We start from the raw sequence: 24,033 nt of genomic DNA, 5'->3' as shown, positions 1-24,033 counted from the left end.
GAGATGCACTATCACCTTTACTTTTTAACTTTACTCTAGAGTATGCCATTAGGAAAGTCCAGGATAACAGAGAGGGCTTGGAATTGAACTGGTTACATCAGCTGCTTGTCTATGCAGATGACGTGAATATGTTAGGAGAAAATCCTCAAACAATTAGGGAAAACACGGGAATTTTACTGGAAGCAAGTAAAAAGATAGGTTTGGAAGTAAATCCCGAAAAGACAAAGTATATGATTGTGTCTCGTGACCAGAATATTGTACGAAATGGAAATATAAAAATAGGAAATTTATCTTTTGTAGAGGTAGAGAAGTTCAAATATCTTTGAGCAACAGTAACAAATATAAATGATATTCGGGAGGAAATTAAACACAGAATAAATATGGGAAATGCGTGTTATTATTCGGTTGAGAAGCTTTTATCATCCAGTCTGCTGTCAAAAAATGTGAAAGTTAGAATTTATAAAACAGTTATATTACCGGTTGTTCTTTATGGTTGTGAAACTTGGAATCTCACTTTGAGAGAGGAACATAGGTTAAGGGTGTTTGAGAATAAGGTGCTTAGGAAAATATTTGGGGCTAAGAGGGATGAAGTTACAGGAGAATGGAGAAAGTTACACAATACAGAACTGCACGCATTGTATTCTTCACCTGACATAATTAGGAATATTAAATTCATACGTTTGAGATGGGCAGGGCATGTAGCACGTATGGGCAAATCCAGAAATGCATATAGACTGTTAGTTGGGAGGCCGGAGGGAAAAAGACCTTTGGGAAGGCCGAGACGTAGATGGGAGGATAATATTAAAATGGATTTGAGGGAGGTGGGATATGATGATAAAGAATGGATTAATCTTGCTCAGGATAGGGACCAATGGCGGGCTTATGTGAGGGCGGCAATGAACCTCCGGGTTCCTTAAAAGACAGTAAGTAAGTAAGTAAGTAAGTAAGTATAATCACACAGTAAACATTAAGACAGCCAAAAAGATGATCACCAGAATTATAATAATAGTCTACAGAAAACCATAATAGTTCAATTGGTCTCCTTACATGTTGGAATAATGGGGAATGAAATGGCAAATTAAATAGTCAAGAAACCAAACTATCACAACGAATTAAGACACCAGACAAGAATATAATAATGTAACAATAAAATTAATAAAATCATAATGTCTCAAAAATTCTTCTAAACTGTCCATCCATAAACCACAAAAGAAGTAAATTAAAATCATCAGTACCAGTTGCAGAAGACATAGCCCTGCAGTATATATTGACTACACCCCACCTCTGGCTACTAGCAATAAGCATTTATAAAGAACACCATCAAAATACCCCTCATTTCTCGTGAAAAACAACAACTGAATAGACTACAGTGGACTATAGTGGACTTTATGTTGTCAGCAAACAGCTGGATACATTAAGAAGATTGAATAATGTCTCAAAAACAAAACCAATTGATAGTATACAAATTATGGAGAAACATTCCACCAAAACTGTGGAAAATACAAAAACAAACTCAGAGAGGAACAGAGACGTTATTTAGGGAGGGCAGGGCAATTGTTTCCCCCTCCCCTCGAGTTAAAGATTTAAAAAAATGAAGAGTTGAATAGTACAATACTACTAAAGTAAAATAGTTGAGCAGCACAATACTACTAAAGTAAAAAAGTGAGAACTATACTTTTGATATGTACCAGTATTAAAATATTCAAGAATCAGCTGCCACAATAGTGTAACTAAGAAAGCATGGCCCTTCTTCTCATATCCACCACGTCCAAAGTAGTTGCATTACTGTGTTAACAATGTATTTTTCGCAACTACACATGTCATATTATTTCAGTGGTAAATTTGATTCTTCATTCTTAGATACACTCTTTTAACACAGTAAAGTAACAGTGATGAATTTGAAATTACCAAATAATAATAACGGACTTGTCTAAAAAATGTTCAAAGTTCTGTTGCTTCGTCAACCGGAACTCACTGGTGACATTTTTGACATCAATATTCCTGCTTTCTTCACTTCCAATGGCGAGTACAGATAATGAACTGAATCTCATCTACTACATTGTACTACGCAGCTTGAATCTTTATTAGTTTTAGCTTAACTTACTGAATGAGCTCTCTGCCATTGCTATACTGACTGATAAAGTGAGAAAAAGTTGTAGAACTGTATACAGATCAGTAACACTGTTGGCAATAGCAGGACTTTCTGCAATTAGGCTTAATAATTCAGCCAGTTCCTTTGTTTTTGAAAGTTTACGAATCTCTTCCATCATTATGGATCAAAACAAATCAGTTGTAGAGGAAAAGTAGGAGATAAATCTGTAGCATAATATTCGCAAAATATGTTGGTTTTTCGATCATTTCCTTTTCAGTTAAGGCCAGAGGTGTATTTCAGGCTTGGTGGGCCGTGACGGCTTGGGAGAACTATTTTTCGAGGCCAGGTGGTGACAGGGAACTTTTTATGATTTTGATATTAACGTAAAATTTTGCATTTATAAAATGTCATATTTTATTCATATTTAATAATTTCCATAGTGAGGTCTATTCCCCAGCCTAACAACCATAACATGTACATTCGAACCCATGTATTTTCATCTGACATTCTTTAAGTATTCCTGCGGAAATAATGCTGCTGCTCCTAAAATCTCAGAGCCAGGACACCTTTTTTGTTTAGAAATACACCACTGGTTAAGGTTCCAAGTTTTGATGGCAGTAGCAGCAAGAATTTAGCTGAAATTTCGTTCATGCTTTCAAAGCGCACTAGCTGCTGACTTATGATGTAGAGGCAACCATTCGGAACTTTTCTTCTGCATTCTGTAATCGTTCACGGGATGGAGATTAACGTTGCATCATAAAAATATATACCTTTGGAATGCATAAATAAACTATAAATGTCATTCAAAACTGAAGAAATAATGTTTTCAGGTATAATATATAACGGTTTTCTCAGCCCTTCTGCATTGCGGACCCTGCGGGCTCATTAGTTACACCTCTGATGCTGCCATATGTATTTTATAAAAATGCTTGTAACATAAAATATGGTTTCCAAATCATAGAGTTTATTGGGTTATTTTACGACGCTGTATCAACATCTAGGTCATTTAGCATCTGAATGATATGAAGGTGATAATGCCGGTGAAATGAGTCCGGGGTCCAGCACCGAAAGTTACCCAGCATTTGCTCGTATTGGGTTGAGGGAAAACCCCGGAAAAAACCTCAACCAGGTAACTTGCCCCGACCAGGATTCGAACCCGGGCCACCTGGTCTCGCAGCCAGACGCACTGACCGTTACTCCACAGGTGTGGACTAAATCATAGATTACATGTTAAAATATGTACCTGTAAATTCTCTCCTTTACAGGGACTCCCTTTGTACTGAGGTGCTGGATTAGTGCAAGTCCGAAATCTCCTCTTATTCCCATGACCACATGACACAGAACAAGAAGACCATTCACTCCAAATAGACCAATCACCGTTCACTGTAAATCAAAATTTACATTTAAAGTTTAAATATAAATTGAACTCGACGAAGTTGTTTCATGTTATATTTAAGATGCATATTTACATTCAAAAACTTCATTTACTGTCATAATTTGTGCAATTTTATAATTCATTGCGGTAATTTACAGCGTAAGTAAGAAGGAATGTGATACGAATTCCAATTTCTTAAGAAAAGTAGGCTACAGTAAAACTTCTTTTATATGTTTCACACATAAATTTTTTCTGAGGTCTCAGCAAAATTCCTGTACTTTCCATGTTACTCCCTCTGTTCCAAAATATGGTATAGAAAGATGTAATTAATTCTGTTCCAAAATATGGTATACATTTGTTAAAGTTCTCAGTAATATAATGTAACTTTAATACATCTTGTAGATACTTATTTGTATGATAAATTAACATAAGAAAAACATAAAAATGTGTTGCAGTAAATGTAACACCAACCCAGTCGATTTTGAATAGAACATCTAAGGTTCAACAGTCGTACAAAAACAGGTTATAATCTATTGCAATTTTTATGTTAATTTGCCTCTCTCAAAACAATGTTTGTTTTTTCTTTTATTAATTTGACATCACACAGAATGAAATACCTAAGAGCTAAGATGCAGGATACATAATGAATCAGGGAAACCCTTAACAAAGAAAACTTGCTAAGACTGAATTAAGGAAATAGATGAAACGTTATGGTAGAGTTTTATTACTGTACAGTATATTAGGAAGCACAAGGAAAATATTACAAGCCTGCTAAATCTAATAATCACTGTAATAATGATGACGATTAGATTCTATTTATTTTCATCCTTTAAATCAATTTACATTGGTGGTGGTGGCGGTGGCGGCAGCAGCGGTGGTGGTGGTGGTGGTGGTGGTGGTGAAAATAATAACAATGATAATAATGGCAATGATGACAGCAGCAGCAGCAAACAAAATATGATTGATGCAGAATGTTGAATCACTGTAGCATATACTAAATAGGTACTGTACCTGGACATTTATGAAGATTACAGTCCTTGAAGTCCATATCTGGCCCTATGCATTCTTTCCCACCAAAAGCTGGAAGAGGATTGTTACACTTTCTTGTTCTGTGCTGGGTGCCATTGTTGCAAGATACAGAACAGAGACTCCAATCCGACCAATCTGACCTGTAATAAATAATTAGGCTTACTGTTAAAATGACAAGACTCAGAACTGGAACTTAGTCTATAAACGTATTTTTCTACTATTGTTTTCTGACGTTTTGCGAAATTAAAAATGGTAAACAATTTCTGACTGGAGCACTGCTGACTGATATACTAATGTGTCGACATTCCATCACAAACAACTGGGTACAGTTCCTGTACATAATTTGTAGTGAACAAAGATTGCATTTGGGGCAGATTTTCGAGACGTACTGTACTCTAGTTTCTCACTCAAATTCCACCAATGCTGCATTAATCACCACCACACCATAGCCAGCAATCTGGTGTAATATCGATTCATTTCTCTTTGTACACCACTGACCACGAATACAGCTACGTGACATGCATTTTCGTTGCACTGCTCATAAAGGGAGATATTTGGGTCAATGATGGGAGCCAAAGTAATCCCCGTTGGAAAAGTGTAAATATTTTGAATTTTGAACTAGAGATTCCATCTTTAGGAACGAAATTAAAAGAAGAGAATGATTTAATGACAGGTGCTGTAGTTGATGTCCGAGAATTAACATGCAAATGTAAAATGTGTGTTTCTATTTACCAATTAGCGGATATGCAATGTTAACCTGTATCTTGGAAAATTTGAGAGCATGTGGAAATTTAAATTTGTTCTGAGTTGTCTTTGGTGATCTAGTATTTACCATGCCTATCATTGAAGCTGAGTTTCTTGGATTAAAATTAGGTGAAGAACGATACAAATTCTTAGAATGGTTTTCTTTGGAAGGAATGTAAAATTAAGTGCCAGTACTTATTCCTTGTAGATCTATATGCCGGTATGTAAGACGTCCTGTCCCCTGAGACAGAGCTCTGAACAAAATGTACTAAACTTTTGTAACAGAGATGGCCAGCTAGCTCTGTCGGTAGAACAACTGGCTAGTCTGGAAAGTCCCAGGTTTAATTTCGGGATTTTTCTCGTTGCCAGAACTTCCAGAATGGTCCTAAGATTCACTCAGTCTCCTATCAAATTGAGTACCAGATCTTTCCCGGGGATAGAAGGTGATCGAAGTGTGGTGTCAAACACACCACCCCTTTCCAGTGCAGATATTAAGAAAGCATGGAACTATTATTCCTACTTTTACATTTTTGTAGCCAAAGTAAAGATTATACTCTGCTAGTAATCTTCATTCTCACCTATCAAAAAAATGTATGAATATTGCCAGCGTAGTCTATAAAGATCTATGTAACTGTAATTGGTGATGTTAACAGCAGATCAGCTAACATTTATTCTGATAAATTCATTTCATACGAGTTCTTGGACACAGAATAACGAAAAGAATAATACTTAGGCAAAAAGGAAGGCTCCAGTCTGCATATCTTGTATTAATTAGAGGTTTTTATCGGTATTCGCTTAAGTCCTGAACGTGAAGTAACGAAAGAAGATATGGAAAGGCTTGGAGAGAAACAACATCTATGAGACATATTAAATTAATAATTTTTAGGACCACGGCGTAACTTTAATTAGTACCTTTCATTACTAATAGAAAAGTAAGTAATTGATTAACTAGCAGACTTACTCGTGTTAATTATGTAAGTTTGTGCAGCTTACAGCTGTTTCGGTGTTTCATCACCATCGTCAGAGCCTACTAAATCTCAGCGTCATCTCGAACTTCTCTGCCTGTTATGTGGATGCGTTTGATTGTTGAAAGGTGTTGAAAGGTGGAGTCAAATAGTGTGTGTGTGCTGAAATTGATCTGTGTGTTGAGAATTTGATCGGGGTGTGTTTTAGTGTGTTTCAACACCTTTCAACAATCAAACGCACCCACATAACAGGCAGAGAAATTCGAGATGACGCCGAGATCTAGTAGGCTCTGACGATGGTGATGAAACACCGAAACAGCTGTAAGCTGCACAAACTTACATAATTAACACGAGTAAGTCCGCTAGTTAATCAATTACTTATATTCAAGTGTTAAAAGTAGTGTACGCAAGATTCAAAATGGATAATAGAAAAGGTTCAAGTATGGCGTCAGGGATAATAACAAATCAGTTTCATCTAATGAGACATAAGTCACGATATTACCCATGATCCCACGAGCAATTAATGTGGGAAGAAATAGGACAGTTCCTCGTAGTAAATTCTGCTTCAGTGTCCTTAATTGGATAGAGTTAAGCATAAATACTCTGAGAACCAGTCTTTGGCTGAATAGTCAAGCTAAGGAAGATAATTATCTCTTCACATAGTTGTTTATTTAATTCTTGCGATGGACCACAATAGTTTAAGTGCTTCAGACCATTTTACATCGCCTTGAAGAAGAGAAGGGAGAAGTAGAAGAAGTAGAAAGAGAAAAGAAGAACAGGAAAGCGTAAAAATATTACAATAGTCAGTAGTCACCTACTCTGATAGATTCATTATTTCATTATGTCGAAATAGTCGTAACAACAGCTTACCATTTGCCGTGAACAGGGCAGGTTGGTTGATTGCAATATTCTTGCTGTCCATCAGCTCCAAGGCAGGGTTTTCCACCATAAGCTGGAGATGGATTATTGCATTTGCGATATCGTCGTCTGGTTCCACGTCCACAAGACACAGAACAAGATGTCCAATTGGACCAATCACTCCATGCTCCATCAATCTACAGAATAAAATTATAAGAGTTTTTAATACCGTAACACGTTTGTTGAGTTCCTAGGACAGTATTGTTTGTATCATATAATATTGGATGTTAATGTTCACATGGCACATTTTTCAATTCCCTTTTCAATTTCCTGGTAATTGGTAACAATAACACAGTACAAAAGTAGCTAATTTTGGTTCATGAAATATGGTCTACTTACAGGACATTCAGACATGTGGCAACTTTGAACTTGCTCTGAATCTCCTTGACAATTGCTCTCGTCGACAAAGTCATCTGAATCTTCACCACATATTCTTACTCGAATCTGTTCTCCCAGACCACACGTAACACTGCAGTCACTCCAACTTGACCATGCGCTCCATTCAGCTGGCACTGCAAGCATGATTTTATGGCATGAAGACTACGAAAAAATACAATTGGTGTAATGTTTGTATCATTTGATATATTATTCTATATATATATATATATATATATATATATAGTAAATGACGCCCTTTCATAGCAACCTAATAGTTAAGTAAAACTTCGTAATAATACTGATAACATTTGATTTCTGAATTACTGAAATATAGTAAAAGATTTTTATTTTAAATCAGTGTGGTTTGACAGTGCCATTGTCCAATAATATAAATAAAGCATCAAATTACAAAACGTCAAATATTTTAACACTTAATCAGTAAAATCAGTTAAAATAGAGAAGACAGTCTACACACATGAGCGAAAAACTGGACTTCAAAGAAGTACGGTAATAGATAACTTTGCCGTGGTCAAAGCAATGAGGAACGAATTTTAAGGTATGAAAAATGTTATACATATATTTATAAAATTTAACTAGAAATAAATTCTGAACATCTATTTTGTACACTTATGAATTGTATTTAAAGTTACGTATTTCTAATGTGCGTGGTACATATAGAAATTATTCAGATATTACAAAACATATAAGGGTGTCACTTTGTAGAACTCAAAAGTGGTGAGGTAAGAATAAAATCGAATTTATAAAATTTAACTAGAAATAAATTCTGAACATCTATTTTGTACACGTATGCATTGTATTTAAAGTTACGTATTTCCAATATGCGTGGTACATATAGAAATTATTCAGATATTACAAAACATGTAAGGGTGTCACTTTGTAGAACTCAAAAGTGGTGAGGTAAGAATAAAATCGAATAAAATCAATAAAGAAAATATTTGGAAAATAAACCAGAAGGAAATGACAAGTGAAAAAACCACGTAAACGAGAGAGGACACAAAAGATCTTAAGTAAAAGAAAATCAAAAGATGGATGCAGAAGGCTAAGTATCTAAGAATTTCAGTTCCTAAATAGAATCTCTGTGTTTCTTGAAGTACTAACCAGGCTATTGGTGAAAATAAGTATTAAAAAATTAATCGTTATAATGGCTTACCTACAACATTTACTTCAAAATGTAGCTCCTTCATTCCCGCTGAATTCTCTGCTACACATGAATAGTTCCCAGAATTCGCAGTTGATGCATGCATAAAGTGTAGCTGTTTCCCATCTGATGAAATATGTATGTTGTTTCCAAGTTGTTTTTGAATTGGGTTTCCTTCCTGTGTAAAATAAGAGTGTATTATTCGCCTGATATGTTCATTTAGCTTTTACTCATATGCTCACAAGAATACTATAGTTGCATATTTCGCAATTTTAATTGACAGCAATTTGGGGCTTACTTTATACCATGTAATTTTTGGCTGTGGTGATCCATGCAGTGGACACTTCAGAACTAGTCTTCTGTGGAGTTGTACGGTGTGATTCGATTTCTCGGATACATCTTTAGATGCTTTTGGTGGTTCTGAAACATTGCAAAATAATAATTGTTTTTAGAAATTTCACTATATTATAAACACAATTCAGGTTATAAGGTTATACTGGTACAGTATAAGTAATGTAAGTACTACAATGATTGAGTTTAATTTCTTCAAGCAAGATAAAACTGTTAGTGATGATTTAAAAAAATACGAATTTTTAAAAGAAAACACAGAGAATCTAACTATAAGGAAGGGATGATAGACACAAATTTATTTTTAAATAATTTGAAGTTTTAGAGCATAGCTATTTCATAACTAAAAAAATTGTATGAAATATATCATTGCCATTTTATAAATAAAATAAGCTAATAATAGTAAAAAGTTGTTACTGGGGCAAATACTTAAAACTTTTGTTTCTGAGTAGTAGTTTTTATTGATAATATGACAATTCTTCATATTATCATCATTACAACATTGAGATAATACAAAATAATTATAAATTACTTAATGAAACAAACCTTGAATTTCAACGTTAAATGTTAGTTCTGTGTCTCCAGCCATATTGCTTGCAAGGCACGAATATTTTCCCTTATGTTGTGTTGATACATTTGGAATTATCTGAAATAAATCACAAGTAGTATAGATGTGTACTGGTACTTCTTTAACAAATATTATTTGTTTCTTTGAGGAAACTTGCACCATATTAAAGGTATTTTTATATTAAAGGAAGCTTGTTCATGTCCCTGAAAGATGATCTCACTTCATTTCTCTATAGCAGACATGTGCAATTGTGATCTGTTTGAGAACATGCTCTTTGAAACAGTCAATATTATGATATAAGTATACTATGATTTCTTCTCATTTCCAGTTCCTTCAAAGCATCAATAGGAAAGGTGTCAGTGAACTGTAAGTAAGCTCTACAAGTTATGTTCTTTGCATGATGAATGGGAACAACTGTTTTTTTTTTTATTATTGATATGAAGGGAAAAATGTCTTAATTGCTCAAAAAATTTATATTGTGGGTTTGGAAAAACAGTACATCGACGTTCTTGTCATCGACATTGTTGCTACCGATATTTTGTTCCAGTAGACATCGATGGTTCTCAATTTCAGGATTGGATCGAGTGACATAATTAACAGCATAGATAGAAATCTGTAACAAAATTCGCAATAGGTATACAGCATTTCTAACATAGAGAACTGAACATACCATGAAAAAAATAACTGAAATGAGTTATAGGTACACAACTGCTTGGGAACTTATTTGACCCAATAGGTTTTCGGGTAAGGGGGAAAATATTCTATTGAACCTTGTATGATATAAGTAACATCAGCTGAATTATTACTCTAGAAAATTAAATGTTTTCAGCGTACAAATTCCTTTTGTGGAACTGTGTGTGTGTGTGTGTGTGTGTGTGTGTGTGTGTGTGTGTGTGTACAGGATTGAAATATTTGTATAATGAAGTTAAAAATATAAATTGAAATGTAATTTTTTTTCGGTTATTTAATCATATGTATCAACTGTGCGATTATCTAGTAACGATAGAAATGGTAATAGCGAAATGTTATTTTGTCGAGATTAATCCGAGGATTCGCTATGGAATTACCTGACATTCGCCGCCTTATGGTTGGGGAAAACCTAGGAAAAAATGCAACCAGGAAATCGGCTGAACCTTGCATTGAAGCACGAGAAATAAATATTAATAACTTTGTAGTGTATTCAATTGCTCTATATGAAAGCAGTGATGTAACAGATACTGCTCAATTCATTTTTCCCGATTTAATTTGTAGGAAGATAAGACGAAATGGAATGGCATTTTCAAAGTGTTTAGGCCTTCAGATATTGTATTGTACTGTATTGTATTTATTAACATTCCATGGTATCGTACATTGCTTCACAGCTAGAATATGGAACAAGTCAAACGAAAAAAAATCTTAATAGTACTATCACGTCTTAATTTATAGTCACAGTCTAGTTGAAATATATACAGAAGAGGTTTACAATATAGTCTACTAGTACAACACAAAGTTTTAATATCAATTTCATGAAGCGTTGTTGAATGTCATGAATTTACCTACAGATGTGAGAAATTAGGTACTTCTTTAATTTGGCCCTAAATAATATTATGTTTTGAGTTTCATTTTTTATATTCATAGGGAGGCTATTAAAAATTTTTACTGCCATATAACACACTCCTTTTTGATAGTATGATAAACTTGCCAATGGAGTATGAAAGTCATTTTTTGACGCATATTATGCTATGAACTGTCGAATTAGTTATAAAGTTTTCACAATTACATACGAGAAAGATTATTAACGAAAAAATATACTGACAAGCCATGGACATTATTTGTAGTTTTTAGAAAATAGTCCTACACGATTCCCTAGATTTGACACCTACTATTATTCTAATTATTCTTTTTTGTAGTAGGAATATACTGTTACTGTCTGTGAAATTTCCCCAGAATATTATTCCAAAATTCATTACTGAGTGGAAGTATGCAAAGCATATTGTTTTTAAGGTATTGATATTTACTATCTATTGCATAGATCTAATAGCAAAACATGCTGAATTTAGTTTGGGGTTAATTTCTTTAATATGATTTTTCGAATTTAACACATAATCGATTTTTAATATTACCCTCCCACCTACGTCTCGATCTCCCAACTAACATTCTATATGCATTTCTGGATTCGTCCATACGTACTACATGCCCTGCCCATCTCAAAGTCTGGATTTAATGTTCCTAATTATGTCAGGTGAAGAATACAATGCATGCAGTTCTGCGTTGTGTGACTTTCTCCATTCTCCTGTAACTACATCCCTCTCAACCCCAAATATTTTCCTAAGCACTTTATTCTCGAACACCCTTACCCTCTGTTCCTCTCTCAAAGTGAGAGTCCAAGTTTCACAACCGTACAGAACAACCAGTAATATAACTGTTTTATATATTCTAACTTTCAGCTTTTTTTGAGAGCAGATTGGATGACAAAAGTTTCTTAACCGAATAATACTCTTCAATAATAACAGCTTTATTTATTTTAGAGTTGATCAATATACTTACAAGAGTTCTGTTGTGATCCAAAAGCGTGATTCTTGGCCATTTCTCTTTGTTTATGGGTGTTACCCCTTTAAACCATGATATACTAGGATGTGGATGACCAGTAACATTGCATGTTAATGTTAGAGTTTCATTGGTTGTGACATTGAAATTTGTTAGTTCTTCCATATCAGCCATCACAGGTGGCACTAAAGCAAAAGAACATTACTATTAAGTATTTCACTTTACATAAAAAAATACGGAATGAGAAAATATAAAATTGTAACAGTATTTGTATTATCTTGAAGGAATTAAATAAGAAAGCTAGAGTGTGTCTTTACATACAGTAACTTAGTAGGTATTCTATCATTTTAACACAAGTGAATATCAAGAATCCGCAATTATGCATTCAAAATTTGAAATAGCATATTGTGATAAGACATAAAATTTAACTTGCTTAGTGTGGTATTGGTTACAGATTTTGATAACTGAGTTTTAACGAGATTGTGTAACAATAATTCTATGGAGAAAATTATGTATTATCTTGAAGATTAATTTACACACAACTTGTGCTACTATTCTACAATCAGCAGTAACAAATATTCGGTTATATTTCTTTGTAGTATCAATAATTTTCTCTTTTAAGAAGTTAATAAATTATACATATTCTTGTCTTCAAATATAAAACTCAGTATGGTATGAAAAACTATGTATATAAGTGCTCTTTTCTTTTTATTCTCTCAAATTTAATGGACTATTACCTAGGACATCTAGTTGGAAGCTCTTGCTGACGTTTCCTGCATGATTATGTGCCACACATGTGTAATTTCCTGAATGCTCTTGCTTGCTGTTCTTGATGTACAACATTTGACCTTCTGCCTCAGCTCTCATTGCTTCTTGTGTGTTTAAGGGCAGACTGTCTTTCATCCAGTGAATATCAGGCACAGGGTTACCAACTACAGGACATTTTATTGTGATCGGTAAACCCTCGAGAGACTCAATAACATTGGAGTCTTCACGATGCCCTGATATTTTCGGTGCCACTGTAAGGATAAAACATTAAAGTCCTCTGTAAAAACACAACATACGGTATTTTCTCATCTCAACTACAACTGGATATTTTAAGATATCGCATTTTATTTAATTACATGTTAGGTGATTCAATAATATTTCCAAAGAAAGACTTAAGTTCTTAATTTATTAAGAGACATTCATTTCGATTAACAAAAGCCTATCTAAAGTAACTTATTGTAATAGTATTTTATAATGGAATACTATGAACAATAATTTAAAACTGCATTTTTTACTTACCCAACACCTTCAAGCGATAATTTTTTTCTGTAACACCAGCTATGTTAGATGCTAAGCAAGTATATTTCCCAGCATCAGGAATTTCAACTTTTTGAAGAAATAACGTATGTTCCTCAATAGAGCTTCTGTCACCCAGTGAGTTGCTTGCTACAGAAGTGGTTCCTTTCTCTACTATACGACCATTATGCAACCATTTTATGTCAGGTTTAGGATTTCCCCTAGTTGTACAAACTAGAGATGCATTATCACTCACTCTCACTTTAACCTCTTCTACAAACAGTTGCTGGTGGATTACTGGTGGCTCTGTAATATGAACAAGATTAACTCAAATATCACTAGGGTCCAAGCAATAGGATAATTGTTTCAATAAAAAATGTAATTATGGCTATCCCCACATAAGTTATTAATTTCCAGAGAATACTAAAACTATTCAAATGAAAATTTACAATACAATAACAATATTGGCCTTTCCTTGCGATACGTGACTCTGTTTACTTGACACGTATTTTAGCCATATTTTCCTGACCATCAGAAATGGTCGTAATATATTTTGTTAGAAGTAATACCGTAATTATGTTTATGCAGTGTGATGGATTTTACTCGAGTCAGACGAACTGACTTACAGAATTTACGAGGATGTGTTATGTAAAACTTAATTTTAGCTGTATTATAAGCTGGTTTTATTGTCATACCATTTGGATAAATATTATTTTTTTTAACTATAGCTACTTTTCTTCGAAGTGAAAGACCCTAATGAATAAATTCTTGACTTGCTAATGCAGATCTTTTAAACAAAACACTATTATTTTCTATTTTTTTATGTCTGTACCCACTCACATAGCACTTATTTATCTACTGAGAAACTTTTCCTTACAAATAATCTACCACCAATATTTATCCCTGGAGCAATCTTTTAATTAGAGTCTAATGGAATTATAAACCAACAGTGCTCAGAACAGGGTATAGCAGTGATCGTCAGCACTCGCTGAAATGGGTAAAGAGTAAGCAGAGCTGTCCCGTGTGCCCCATCGTGCAGCAGGAAGAGGTAGAGAGCATACCTGCTAGCAGCTACGAATGCACATAGTGCAGTGTGTTCTTCGCGAGTAAGAGACGCTAGCCCCAGGGTGCTCTGTGCTGATGATTGCTGGGGTAGAGGGAGTAAAACGCATTAATAAGAAAAAAAGTTATAATAAGAACAGGACCTGGTAACTTTCAGTACTGGTATACATATAAATGACCATCATTAAGAAGTGGTCATTACACAGATTACAATAAGCACTACGATTTCAAAAAAAATTATTGTTGGCTGGTGAGACATGTTATAGGGGATTATTTTTCCCTTGCCATTTAATTGCTTTAACATAATTTATGTGCAAGAGAATAATTAGTCACTAGATTTTTGTTTAAAATAAGAGACACTGGTGGCCAGCAAGTGGGGAAAATGGACAGAAGAAAGATGGGTTCTTTTATTTATATCATGGATACTCTCAACCGAAAGACGATCCTCTGTTTACTAGTATATTAAGTCGACATTTTTCACATTTTATGAAAATTTATGACTCTTAAATTTCTCTTAATTTGTATGTTAATTTTATGCATCAATAATTTCCTCCTACTTATCAGAGCAACTTATTCCTCAGAGAAACTAAAGAGAATATTTAAAATATTTGCTAATATGAAATTTATACTTGCCAAATACTGTGAGATTGAAATGCTTTTCTTTAGATGCTGCTTCATTTGAACCATTGCAGACATATATTCCTCCATCATGTGGCTGTACTTTTGAAATTTCTAGAATTCGTTTATCTTTGGACAGGATAATATTGGTAGCTCTACTGAAATAGACGCATTTTTCACAAATAAATTAGTATCATTTCAAATAAATGAAGTGTAAAAAAAGTACATTGTCACTGTTAAATATATTCATTTGTAATAATTGTTAGCTCTTTTCAATAAGTATTAGTCAGTAGATCGGAGTTTAAATAGTTGTAAAAATTAATAACATTCAAGCATTTTTCCCTTCAAGAATTTTGATAAAATATTTCTGTGTTGTGGTACCATACATAGTAAGTATTACCGGTACTGTATATAAAATCTTGTTTCTATAATTTTTACTTTTAAATATGCTACATCTAATAACCCACTTAATGTTCAAGTCAAGTCCATCTTTTGTCCATTTGATATGCGGGTTGGGAAGTCCAGTAATTGGACACTGCAATAATATTGGTTCACCTTTCACAACATCTTGCACTTCTTCAACTGGACCATCTAAGTCGGGAGGAACTGAAATGAACATCGAAATTTGGTAAATATAAGCCATAAATTCAAGAAACTTGACATATAGATTATAGGCTAATCTATTTATGTTCTCACATACGCCATATCCTAAATTTTACATGGTGCTAAAATTTGTAGTTTTGTTGTTGAAAATATACATTTTTTAACATTCTATAATACAAAATTTCCCTTTTTTCAGTATGCAAACAAGATTATGTATTTAAATTAACCATGCTACAAAACGAGAAGTTCTCGGAACAAAGTTTGTACCTACAACTTAATAGAATATTAACTTTTAACTTAATTTTAGGGTAAAAAAATGTACACTTGAACTTGAATGTTTAATTCAAAAGAAATTAACTAAATTTCCGACAAAAGTTACGGTATAGCTCTTTCAGTGCTATGATAAACTAATTTTATGGAGGCAACGTTTTTTTCTCGAAAAACAAAAAGTTGACAAGATCACAATTAAGATTTGAAGGATTAGGATAAATGCCATATAACTAAGTTTATATGTTATTTTCAATTTAAAATACCGGTACTGTAAAAATGCACATTCTTTAAAAATTCTGATTACTAAACTAATGTCACACTACGATTATCAAGATACATATAAAGAATTATTGCAAAAAGATGAATACTTTACCTAACACACTGAGTACAAAATCACGATCATTTCGGCCAGCTTTGTTTGTGGCAGAGCACTGATAGCGGCCTGAATCGTGAGGTCTTACATTGGGAATGATGAGAGAGAGTTTATTTGGAGACAGCATCACACCAGGAGCTGTATGAGGCGTGATAGGGAGATTGTTTTTCCGCCATGAAATCTAGAATCAATATTATGAATAAAAATATCAATAAAATGACATCAGTATTTTCAACATTTTAAATCAACAGACATTCCCAAGAATCTTTATCCGTAATGGTTAACATGCATCATCTTAGACTAAATGTGGTCACTTTAAAGCAGCACAACGTATTATTTTCTTTTTGGGAAAATAAAGTATTTTCTTAAATGTCTATCGTATCATATGGAGAATTCATAAATATCATATACTTACTCTAGGTGCTGGATTTCCAGTCATGTTACAATCAAATTTTACTTCAGTTCCTGCCACAACTGTTTTTTCTCGTTTGTAGTTGAACTCCTCAATATATGGCGCCAATAGTACATTTAGTTTTATTTCAGCATTTGTACGCCCTGCAAGATTTGTTGCAACACAGGCATAAATACCACTATCAGCAGCATGGGTTTCCTCTAACTGCAGTGTTCTTCCACCATCCAAGAGGGTAAAATGTACCTGATCAGATCTTTCATTCGTCAAAAAGTCAAGAGGCTTCCCATCCTGCAATTAAATGATCTACGAATGAAATAGATTATGGTACATATAAAATTAATAGATTATGGTACATATAAAATTGCATTACAGGACTTTTTCTCGTTGCCAAACTTTCAGAATGGCCCCGAGGTTCACTCATCCTCCTATAAAATTGAGTACCGGGTCTTTCCTGGGGGTAAAAGGCGGTCAGAGTGTGGTGCCGACCACACCACCTCATTCTAGTGCCGAGGTCATGGAAAGCATGGGGCTCTACCTCCATGCCCCCAAGTGCCTTCATGGCATGTTACGGGGATACCTTTACCTTTATAAAATTGCATTATTTCAATACAAAAACAACAAAATAATGATGGATGAAGATGACGACGATTGATGGTAATTAATACTTCACTATTAGACTGTGTCTAGTGTAACTACAGTTTTACTTGTAATTTTATTTGTCATTTTCCTACCTTCAGCCACTGTATTTGTGGTGGAGGAATTGCATCCATAGGAGGACAGGCTATAACTACAGAGTCTCCTTCGATGACTTCAAGACTGCTGTTTCCTGGATCCATCATTGAAGGAGGCACTATCAAAGAAACAATAGTTATTATTACTCTTCTCAAAATGAATTCTCACTATGATTTTACTACAAAGAAGCACCTAGATAGTATGGATTTACAGAATGGAAGTCCAGACAACAGATTATGTGGGCAGGAGAAGGAAACAGCTAGACACATATTATGGAACTGTATATTTTTATCTCGTAGTCGGCACAATTTTTTTGGCTCACGAGAGTAGAATCTAATTACTTTATACGATGAAAGAGTATGGAAATATCAAATGTACTTCGGTACATTAAAATAATATAAATAATATATAAAATATATATCTAATTACTTTAGCCAATATTCAGTCAAAAACTTGTATCATCTTGTTCAGGATGGTGGAAACTTACATAATAAGTTTAAAGGCAAAAGTGCATTCAAAGCTGAAAAGCAGATGGGCTCAAAGGGTTAGAAAAACTATTTATCAAATGACGATTTAACTGCATATTATTCTCCTTTAATATTACAATTATCAATGTTACTGGTATGTAACAAACTATTTTTTATATAAAATGCTCATATTCTGTATAGCTAATAGTGGAAAAAATGGTTTCTGACATTGTCTATCTATTGGGATACACATTGTTCTAGTGTCTAAATTATTAGACGAATTTTATCTATGTATAGAATTCGCAAGCAGTTCTTCTGAACCTCGTAACTCCAAGATAATAATCATGTTTGCTGTGTAACGAGACCTTCTCTCTCTTTCTGCCTTTCTAAATCTTTTGTCGAAGCAATAGCACAGTCTAGTATATACAGTCACTAAGCTCAATACATAGGGAATATGCATCCATAGATAGCTGCTAACCACTAGGATTGCTACTATTGCCTCATCACAAACAATGCGAAATAGTACCGGCACAGTCTATTGTTCCTAGTACCCTCAACAACTCAAGCTTCGTGACTGTATATACTAGACTGTGGCAATACCCCAATAAAATAGCGATTATCTCGAAATCGAGTCTGCCGATTATTCTAAATGTTTTTCTTACATTTACAACTAAATTGTTATTATAAATTATGTATCAAATCAAAAGCTTTTATTGACGAAAGATATATCGACTAAGAATTTCAGTTCATTTTTATTATAATATTTAAGTCATACTGCTATATTTTAATTCTATTTCTGACTTGGTACCTAATGTTTGAGCATTAGTTTTCCATTGTATTTTTTTTTTTCACCAAGTAGCATGGAGATTAGCAAAGTACTGAGAAATGTGGAAGAAGATACCTTCCTTTATCTGTGTCTCTCGTGCGTACTAGGTAGTCCTATCTAACTTTACTTCACTGTAAAAAAATGTGAACCATATTTCCTTAATCTCTTAATCCAATTTATTTCGTAGAACTTACCCAAAATTTCAACAAGAAAATGTTTCTGGGCACTCCCTTTCGTATTCTCTGCCACACACGTGTAGATCCCAGTTGTATTTAAAGTTGCTGAAGTAATTACCAGAGTGCCATCATCTAGCACAATTAGATTCTCTGCAATTGTGTAAAAATATAATTAATTTGTTTATTAACTTATATTCGACTTTAGTGCATTTATTTGTTCACGAACAAATAGTTGATAATAGATTAAAAACAAGAGTTACATTCACGAAAAAGAACATAAGTTATTGTGGTGAAGGACTCTTGACGCAATTCAAGGTTCAGAATATGAATTTACCATTGTTTTGGCCAATGATGGGTTGTCCATCTCGCCTCCAGCTGATTTCGGGACTTGGGATTCCATGAGCTGAGCAAGGCAAAGAGTAGTCATCTCCATCCATTAGTTTTATCTGTGTAGGAAAATCCACTTCAATCTTCGGTGGCACTATTGCAAACACAAATCATGTTAGGTGATAGACAAACAATTATGTAATTGTCATGTGAAATAGTATACATATGTCTGAATTGCAAACTACCTAAATGTATCGAAGTACCGGTACTGTACCGTATATAACCTGAATTAATTATATACCGGTATTTTATATACATATACATACATATATATATATATATATATATATATATATATATATATATATAGTACAATAGCAGAAACGAAACATTCAGCAGAAAAATCATGCTCAAAGGGTTTAAATATTTTCACATAAGCAAGATATGTTTGAGTACTGTACTGTAATATGCAGGTAGTCAGCCATGTATGCAATGGATGGAGAAAGAAACTGGTCACTCTATTCCATTATCTCCTGGCCTAGTTGCCTCATAAGTGGTGCCTTCTTGGGAAAGCAACAAGCAAAATATTTGTTATGCATATTTATTTCTTTATTTACTCTGCTATTTATTTATCTATATTTATTTTTAAAATCGATACACCTGTAGAATCAAAATATGAAGTTGATAATTACATGAAACACAAGAAAACTATTTTAAATCAATAATTCATTTTGATATAAGTAAAATCCATCCATCCATCCATCCATCACGTTTACATAAGCTAGGCCTGCATTCTTCCTATTTTTCCTGTTCATTTCATATTACAAAAGAATGACGAGGAGTGCTGCACTCAGATTTCTATGACCTAAAAAATTTAGAAATATGCATGTACTTATGTCCTAAAAATACCAAAATATGTCATATAAACCTGGGAATATGACGCAAAAGAAACTAAATTAAAAAAAAAAAAATTGCTTAGAAAACTTTTCATTCACTATTAAAATTTATATCGGTATATATATACACTACTTGATGTGATGCTAAACCTTTCATATATTATCGCTCAAATTGTGTGTGTTGTGTACAACGTTCAGTAGAGATATAGAGATGGAAGCATACTATAGGCACATTTAAAACAACAGACCTTTGTGCATTAAATCTTTGACTTGCTCAGAATGTTAAGTAAGGATTGTGAGTTTCATACATGGCCCACAGAATTGTTTTATGAATATTAACTCCCTTAATATGTGGACTTGCTCAGAACTTCCAGAAAGTATGGATTTTAATTACTTTATGTAAAGGAATATTCGAAGAAACCATCATCTCACAAAGATCTGTAGAAAATTCAGGTGCACTGTCTGATTTCTCAAATTTAAATGGCAAGCACTTCAAACTATATTTAACCACAAAATATTTTTAAGGAAAGTAAATCCAAAATAAATAACCAAACACAAACAAAATCCCTTGCCATTATTGACACAAAGTATGTGATGATACTTGGGGAACTGTTAAAATTGTAATATTACTAAAAATATTCTTTTGTACCAGTACCATTTTTGGTCTAATATGGCTTAATGCTAAAGTATGGTAAAATATATGACTATATGACCAATAAAAACCATGTCATTGTGTTCAGATAAGCTAGCAACGTGTTAAGTTTGTTAAAAAGAGACCAGTATAAAAATATGATATGTCATAGATATCTGAACACTAGTTATGAGAAGTAATTTTACTTTTCATGCAACCAAATGCGGATTGACTAATTTAACATTTTTTAAAGACTGGTACATTTCTTTTATTTGTCTATATTTATTTGTGCTAAGTTTATTTGTTTGTGCATGTATGAGTGTATGTGTGCGTGCATATATTATCTAACCTGACGATGTCATATCCAGGCCTTGTACACTGGTTTCTGGCAAATAAATATTACTATTATTACTATTATTATTATTATTATTATTATTATTATTATTATTATTATTATTATTATTATTATTACCTGGATTAAAATTACGCATATGTGTACATCTATATACGCAAAATGTTGGAGAAATATGAGTAAACTGATACTTTAATTATAATTCAGATAAGAAATTTATTTTTAAACATGTAGAGGCCGAACTTGGAACCCGTGGATATGTGGTCATTCGTTGTTGGTGGTAGTGTTATGCACCATAGGCTTTCCACTGGGCTCATAGTAACTCGTGAGACCGGAGTTGAGGGACTGTGGTGAGGCCTACGTGGAAAGATAAAGGGATCATGTAAGCTGTATAGGAGTTCAGAGGCATCACGTTGGGGGATCTGTAGTGCAGGGGGCTTAGGGCATGCATACTATTCAATCCCGGGTAGTACAATGGGCCCACTCAAGCAGCCTGCATGCGAAGATAGTCCCAGTCCCTGTCCATTTCCTCCCATAAAGGGGGAATAATATATTAACAAGATGACAGACATTTCTAGCAGTACTTGCAATAAATTATAGTTTAAGTTTAGTTTGTAATTAAATTAGATTATACTTGCAACTGGGCAGTTCCATGATTCTTTTCCTTACTGGAATCTGACTACTTACCAACATCATTAATGATTCATAGCCAATCACAGACGTGTTAATTGTCAATAGAACACCCGTTGTGATGTGTATGTGTATGTGTAAGGGCGCATGCATGCGTGCAGGAGCATAATGTACGAAAATATCATTTCTTAACCAATATTCTTTTAACATAAAAATAAAATGATGTGAAATATTACACAAGTTTTATGTAATAGTATCTTCAAAGTTCAAATGGAAGAAGAAAAAGAAATAAAAGAAGGAGGACGAGACATATCCATATATAAAAATGTTAAAATTTAGTAAAAAAATATTTACTTGCCATGTACGACGAGATAGAAAATTTTTTGTATAATTCCAGCTTCATTCTCTGCATCACACACATATACTCCTGCCTGGTTTGGTTGAATGTCTATAATGTTCAAAATTCCATCTTCACTTACACTGCAATATTTTAAGATAAATATTATTACTATTATCATTTTTACAATAGCATGGAGTCAGATTCACAATATAGGCATACCGGTATGGACTAAAACTGAATGATCTACAAACATGATAAATTGATTACAGAAAAAAACGAAAAGAAGGCCTATTTAGTTAAGAGAGACATTATTTGAAAGAAACACACCTCAAAATAATATTAATACAATCATATTCATAATGAGAATAAATACTGAAAATGAATGGAAGTAGGAAGAAGAACATATAAGAAGAAAGCATTTATCCTAAAATTCATATTACATTCTAGAGAATTGCTTCTTATAAAAGCTAAGTATGTCGCAGATAGGCTTATTATTTTATTTATGATGGAAAAAATATATGCGGGCATAACTTGATTTAATCTGCCAGTCTTCTTGTATCATTATTCAGTTCTCAAAACCATGCTATCATCCCACTAATATTAAATAACTGTAACAGCTTATTCAAAAGCATCTTTAAATAGGATCAAATAGAAACGTTGTTCCATCATTTATTTGTAAGCTTTATCATTTTTATGAGCTTTTTATCTCTTGTATAACAGTTCAACAGTTCGAGAGCAAAATGTTTAGGGAAATCAATGTCTACATCGAGCCCCTACAGCCGAGGCTGCGCAGAAGTTTAGAGTAGGGACAAATTGAAGCTTGCGTCCACCGCCATGCTTTGGGAGAAGAACCGGCTAGCAGACAGCTGTACTATACAATGTTGAATGTTTAATGTATATGTTTGGTGTCTCTTATAAATCAATCTGAATGGATAAATGAAAAAAAAAATCTTATTAACATTTAAAGCGACCACTTTAAAAACATAATCAAGCTTAGTTACCGTTAGTTTGACATGAAACGAAAGAAAACTGTAACAATTTGATACCGTAACTAAAGATGTTGTATAGTTATTTGACAACATATAGAGCGAACAGAAATACAAATGCATATTGTAGTAATAGTTCAGATGAAAAGAAAATTATTAGTATTAACTATTATTAACAAAACACTGCCTGTGTAAGACGTTACATTAGGCCTATATTGTAAACAGGTTTGCTTTGATATGGACGAGAAATGAACAATTATTATTTATTCACTTCCATATCACATAATATAGGCCTACACCTGTAAAATAGAAACACGTACCTAATGTTTTAGTTAGAAATATAAGTAGGCCTACAGTGCAATAGCTTATTTTCACAGCTGTAGTATGAAATAAACGTCACATGCATGAATTAGTCAATTAGTCATATAATAGAACTCAGGCCTAGTGTACAGAACATCTTGCCTATTGATTCATTATTATTATTATTAATTATTATTATTATTATTATTATTATTATTATTATTGACTCCGTTAAATATTGTCTTACAACATGTTTATGTAAAGTCGTGTTGTACTGGTAACCTTAAGCTGTGTGCTAACATCTGCTCTTTATGTAGTACTTTCTTTTATTTGGTTATTTAATGACGCTGTATCAACTACTAGATTATTTAGCATCGATGGTATTGATGATAGAGAGATGATATTTGGCGAGACGAGGCCCAGGATCCGCCATAGATTACCTGACATTCACCTTACGCTTGGGGATATAAGAAAAACCCAACCAGGAAATTAGCGGGAATCGAACCCGCGACCGAGCGCGACTCCGGACCGACAATCCTTAGTCCACTGAGCTACGTCAGTAGAACTTTATGTACTTTTATGGTCAGTTTAACAAGTTTAAAATATGATTCTCGGGAGGAATCTGGGATCCATTTTCTAAAATATG

At 33.5% G+C, this 24,033-nt stretch overlaps 1 protein-coding gene across 6 annotated transcripts in view; it reads right to left on the bottom strand.

Annotated features, from left to right (window-relative positions):
- Positions 1 to 24,033, bottom strand: part of LOC138710797 (hemicentin-1-like) — a 191,328-nt gene that overhangs the window by 14,269 nt on the left and 153,026 nt on the right. For 5 of the 6 annotated variants that reach the window (XM_069841918.1, XM_069841919.1, XM_069841921.1 and 2 more), the window contains 18 exons: positions 22,120 to 22,241; positions 19,260 to 19,406; positions 18,944 to 19,075; positions 17,456 to 17,574; positions 16,728 to 17,012; positions 16,313 to 16,493; positions 15,534 to 15,672; positions 15,082 to 15,224; positions 13,390 to 13,692; positions 12,840 to 13,121; positions 12,103 to 12,287; positions 9,555 to 9,654; positions 8,959 to 9,080; positions 8,673 to 8,838; positions 7,463 to 7,635; positions 7,076 to 7,260; positions 4,479 to 4,636; positions 3,336 to 3,475 (listed from right to left, as the gene is read on the bottom strand). In XM_069841918.1, the coding sequence (XP_069698019.1) occupies positions 3,336 to 3,475; positions 4,479 to 4,636; positions 7,076 to 7,260; positions 7,463 to 7,635; positions 8,673 to 8,838; positions 8,959 to 9,080; positions 9,555 to 9,654; positions 12,103 to 12,287; positions 12,840 to 13,121; positions 13,390 to 13,692; positions 15,082 to 15,224; positions 15,534 to 15,672; positions 16,313 to 16,493; positions 16,728 to 17,012; positions 17,456 to 17,574; positions 18,944 to 19,075; positions 19,260 to 19,406; positions 22,120 to 22,241 (3,082 nt within the window). The remainder of the gene's footprint in view (positions 1 to 3,335; positions 3,476 to 4,478; positions 4,637 to 7,075; positions 7,261 to 7,462; positions 7,636 to 8,672; positions 8,839 to 8,958; positions 9,081 to 9,554; positions 9,655 to 12,102; positions 12,288 to 12,839; positions 13,122 to 13,389; positions 13,693 to 15,081; positions 15,225 to 15,533; positions 15,673 to 16,312; positions 16,494 to 16,727; positions 17,013 to 17,455; positions 17,575 to 18,943; positions 19,076 to 19,259; positions 19,407 to 22,119; positions 22,242 to 24,033) is intronic. The other variant, XM_069841917.1, reaches the window with a different exon arrangement.

Source organism: Periplaneta americana, chromosome 12 (genome assembly GCF_040183065.1).
Source record: "Periplaneta americana isolate PAMFEO1 chromosome 12, P.americana_PAMFEO1_priV1, whole genome shotgun sequence".
Classification (NCBI taxonomy): domain Eukaryota; kingdom Metazoa; phylum Arthropoda; class Insecta; order Blattodea; family Blattidae; genus Periplaneta; species Periplaneta americana.
Note: the sequence above shows the minus strand (reverse complement) of the source record. Positions and strands in the feature narration are given on the sequence as shown.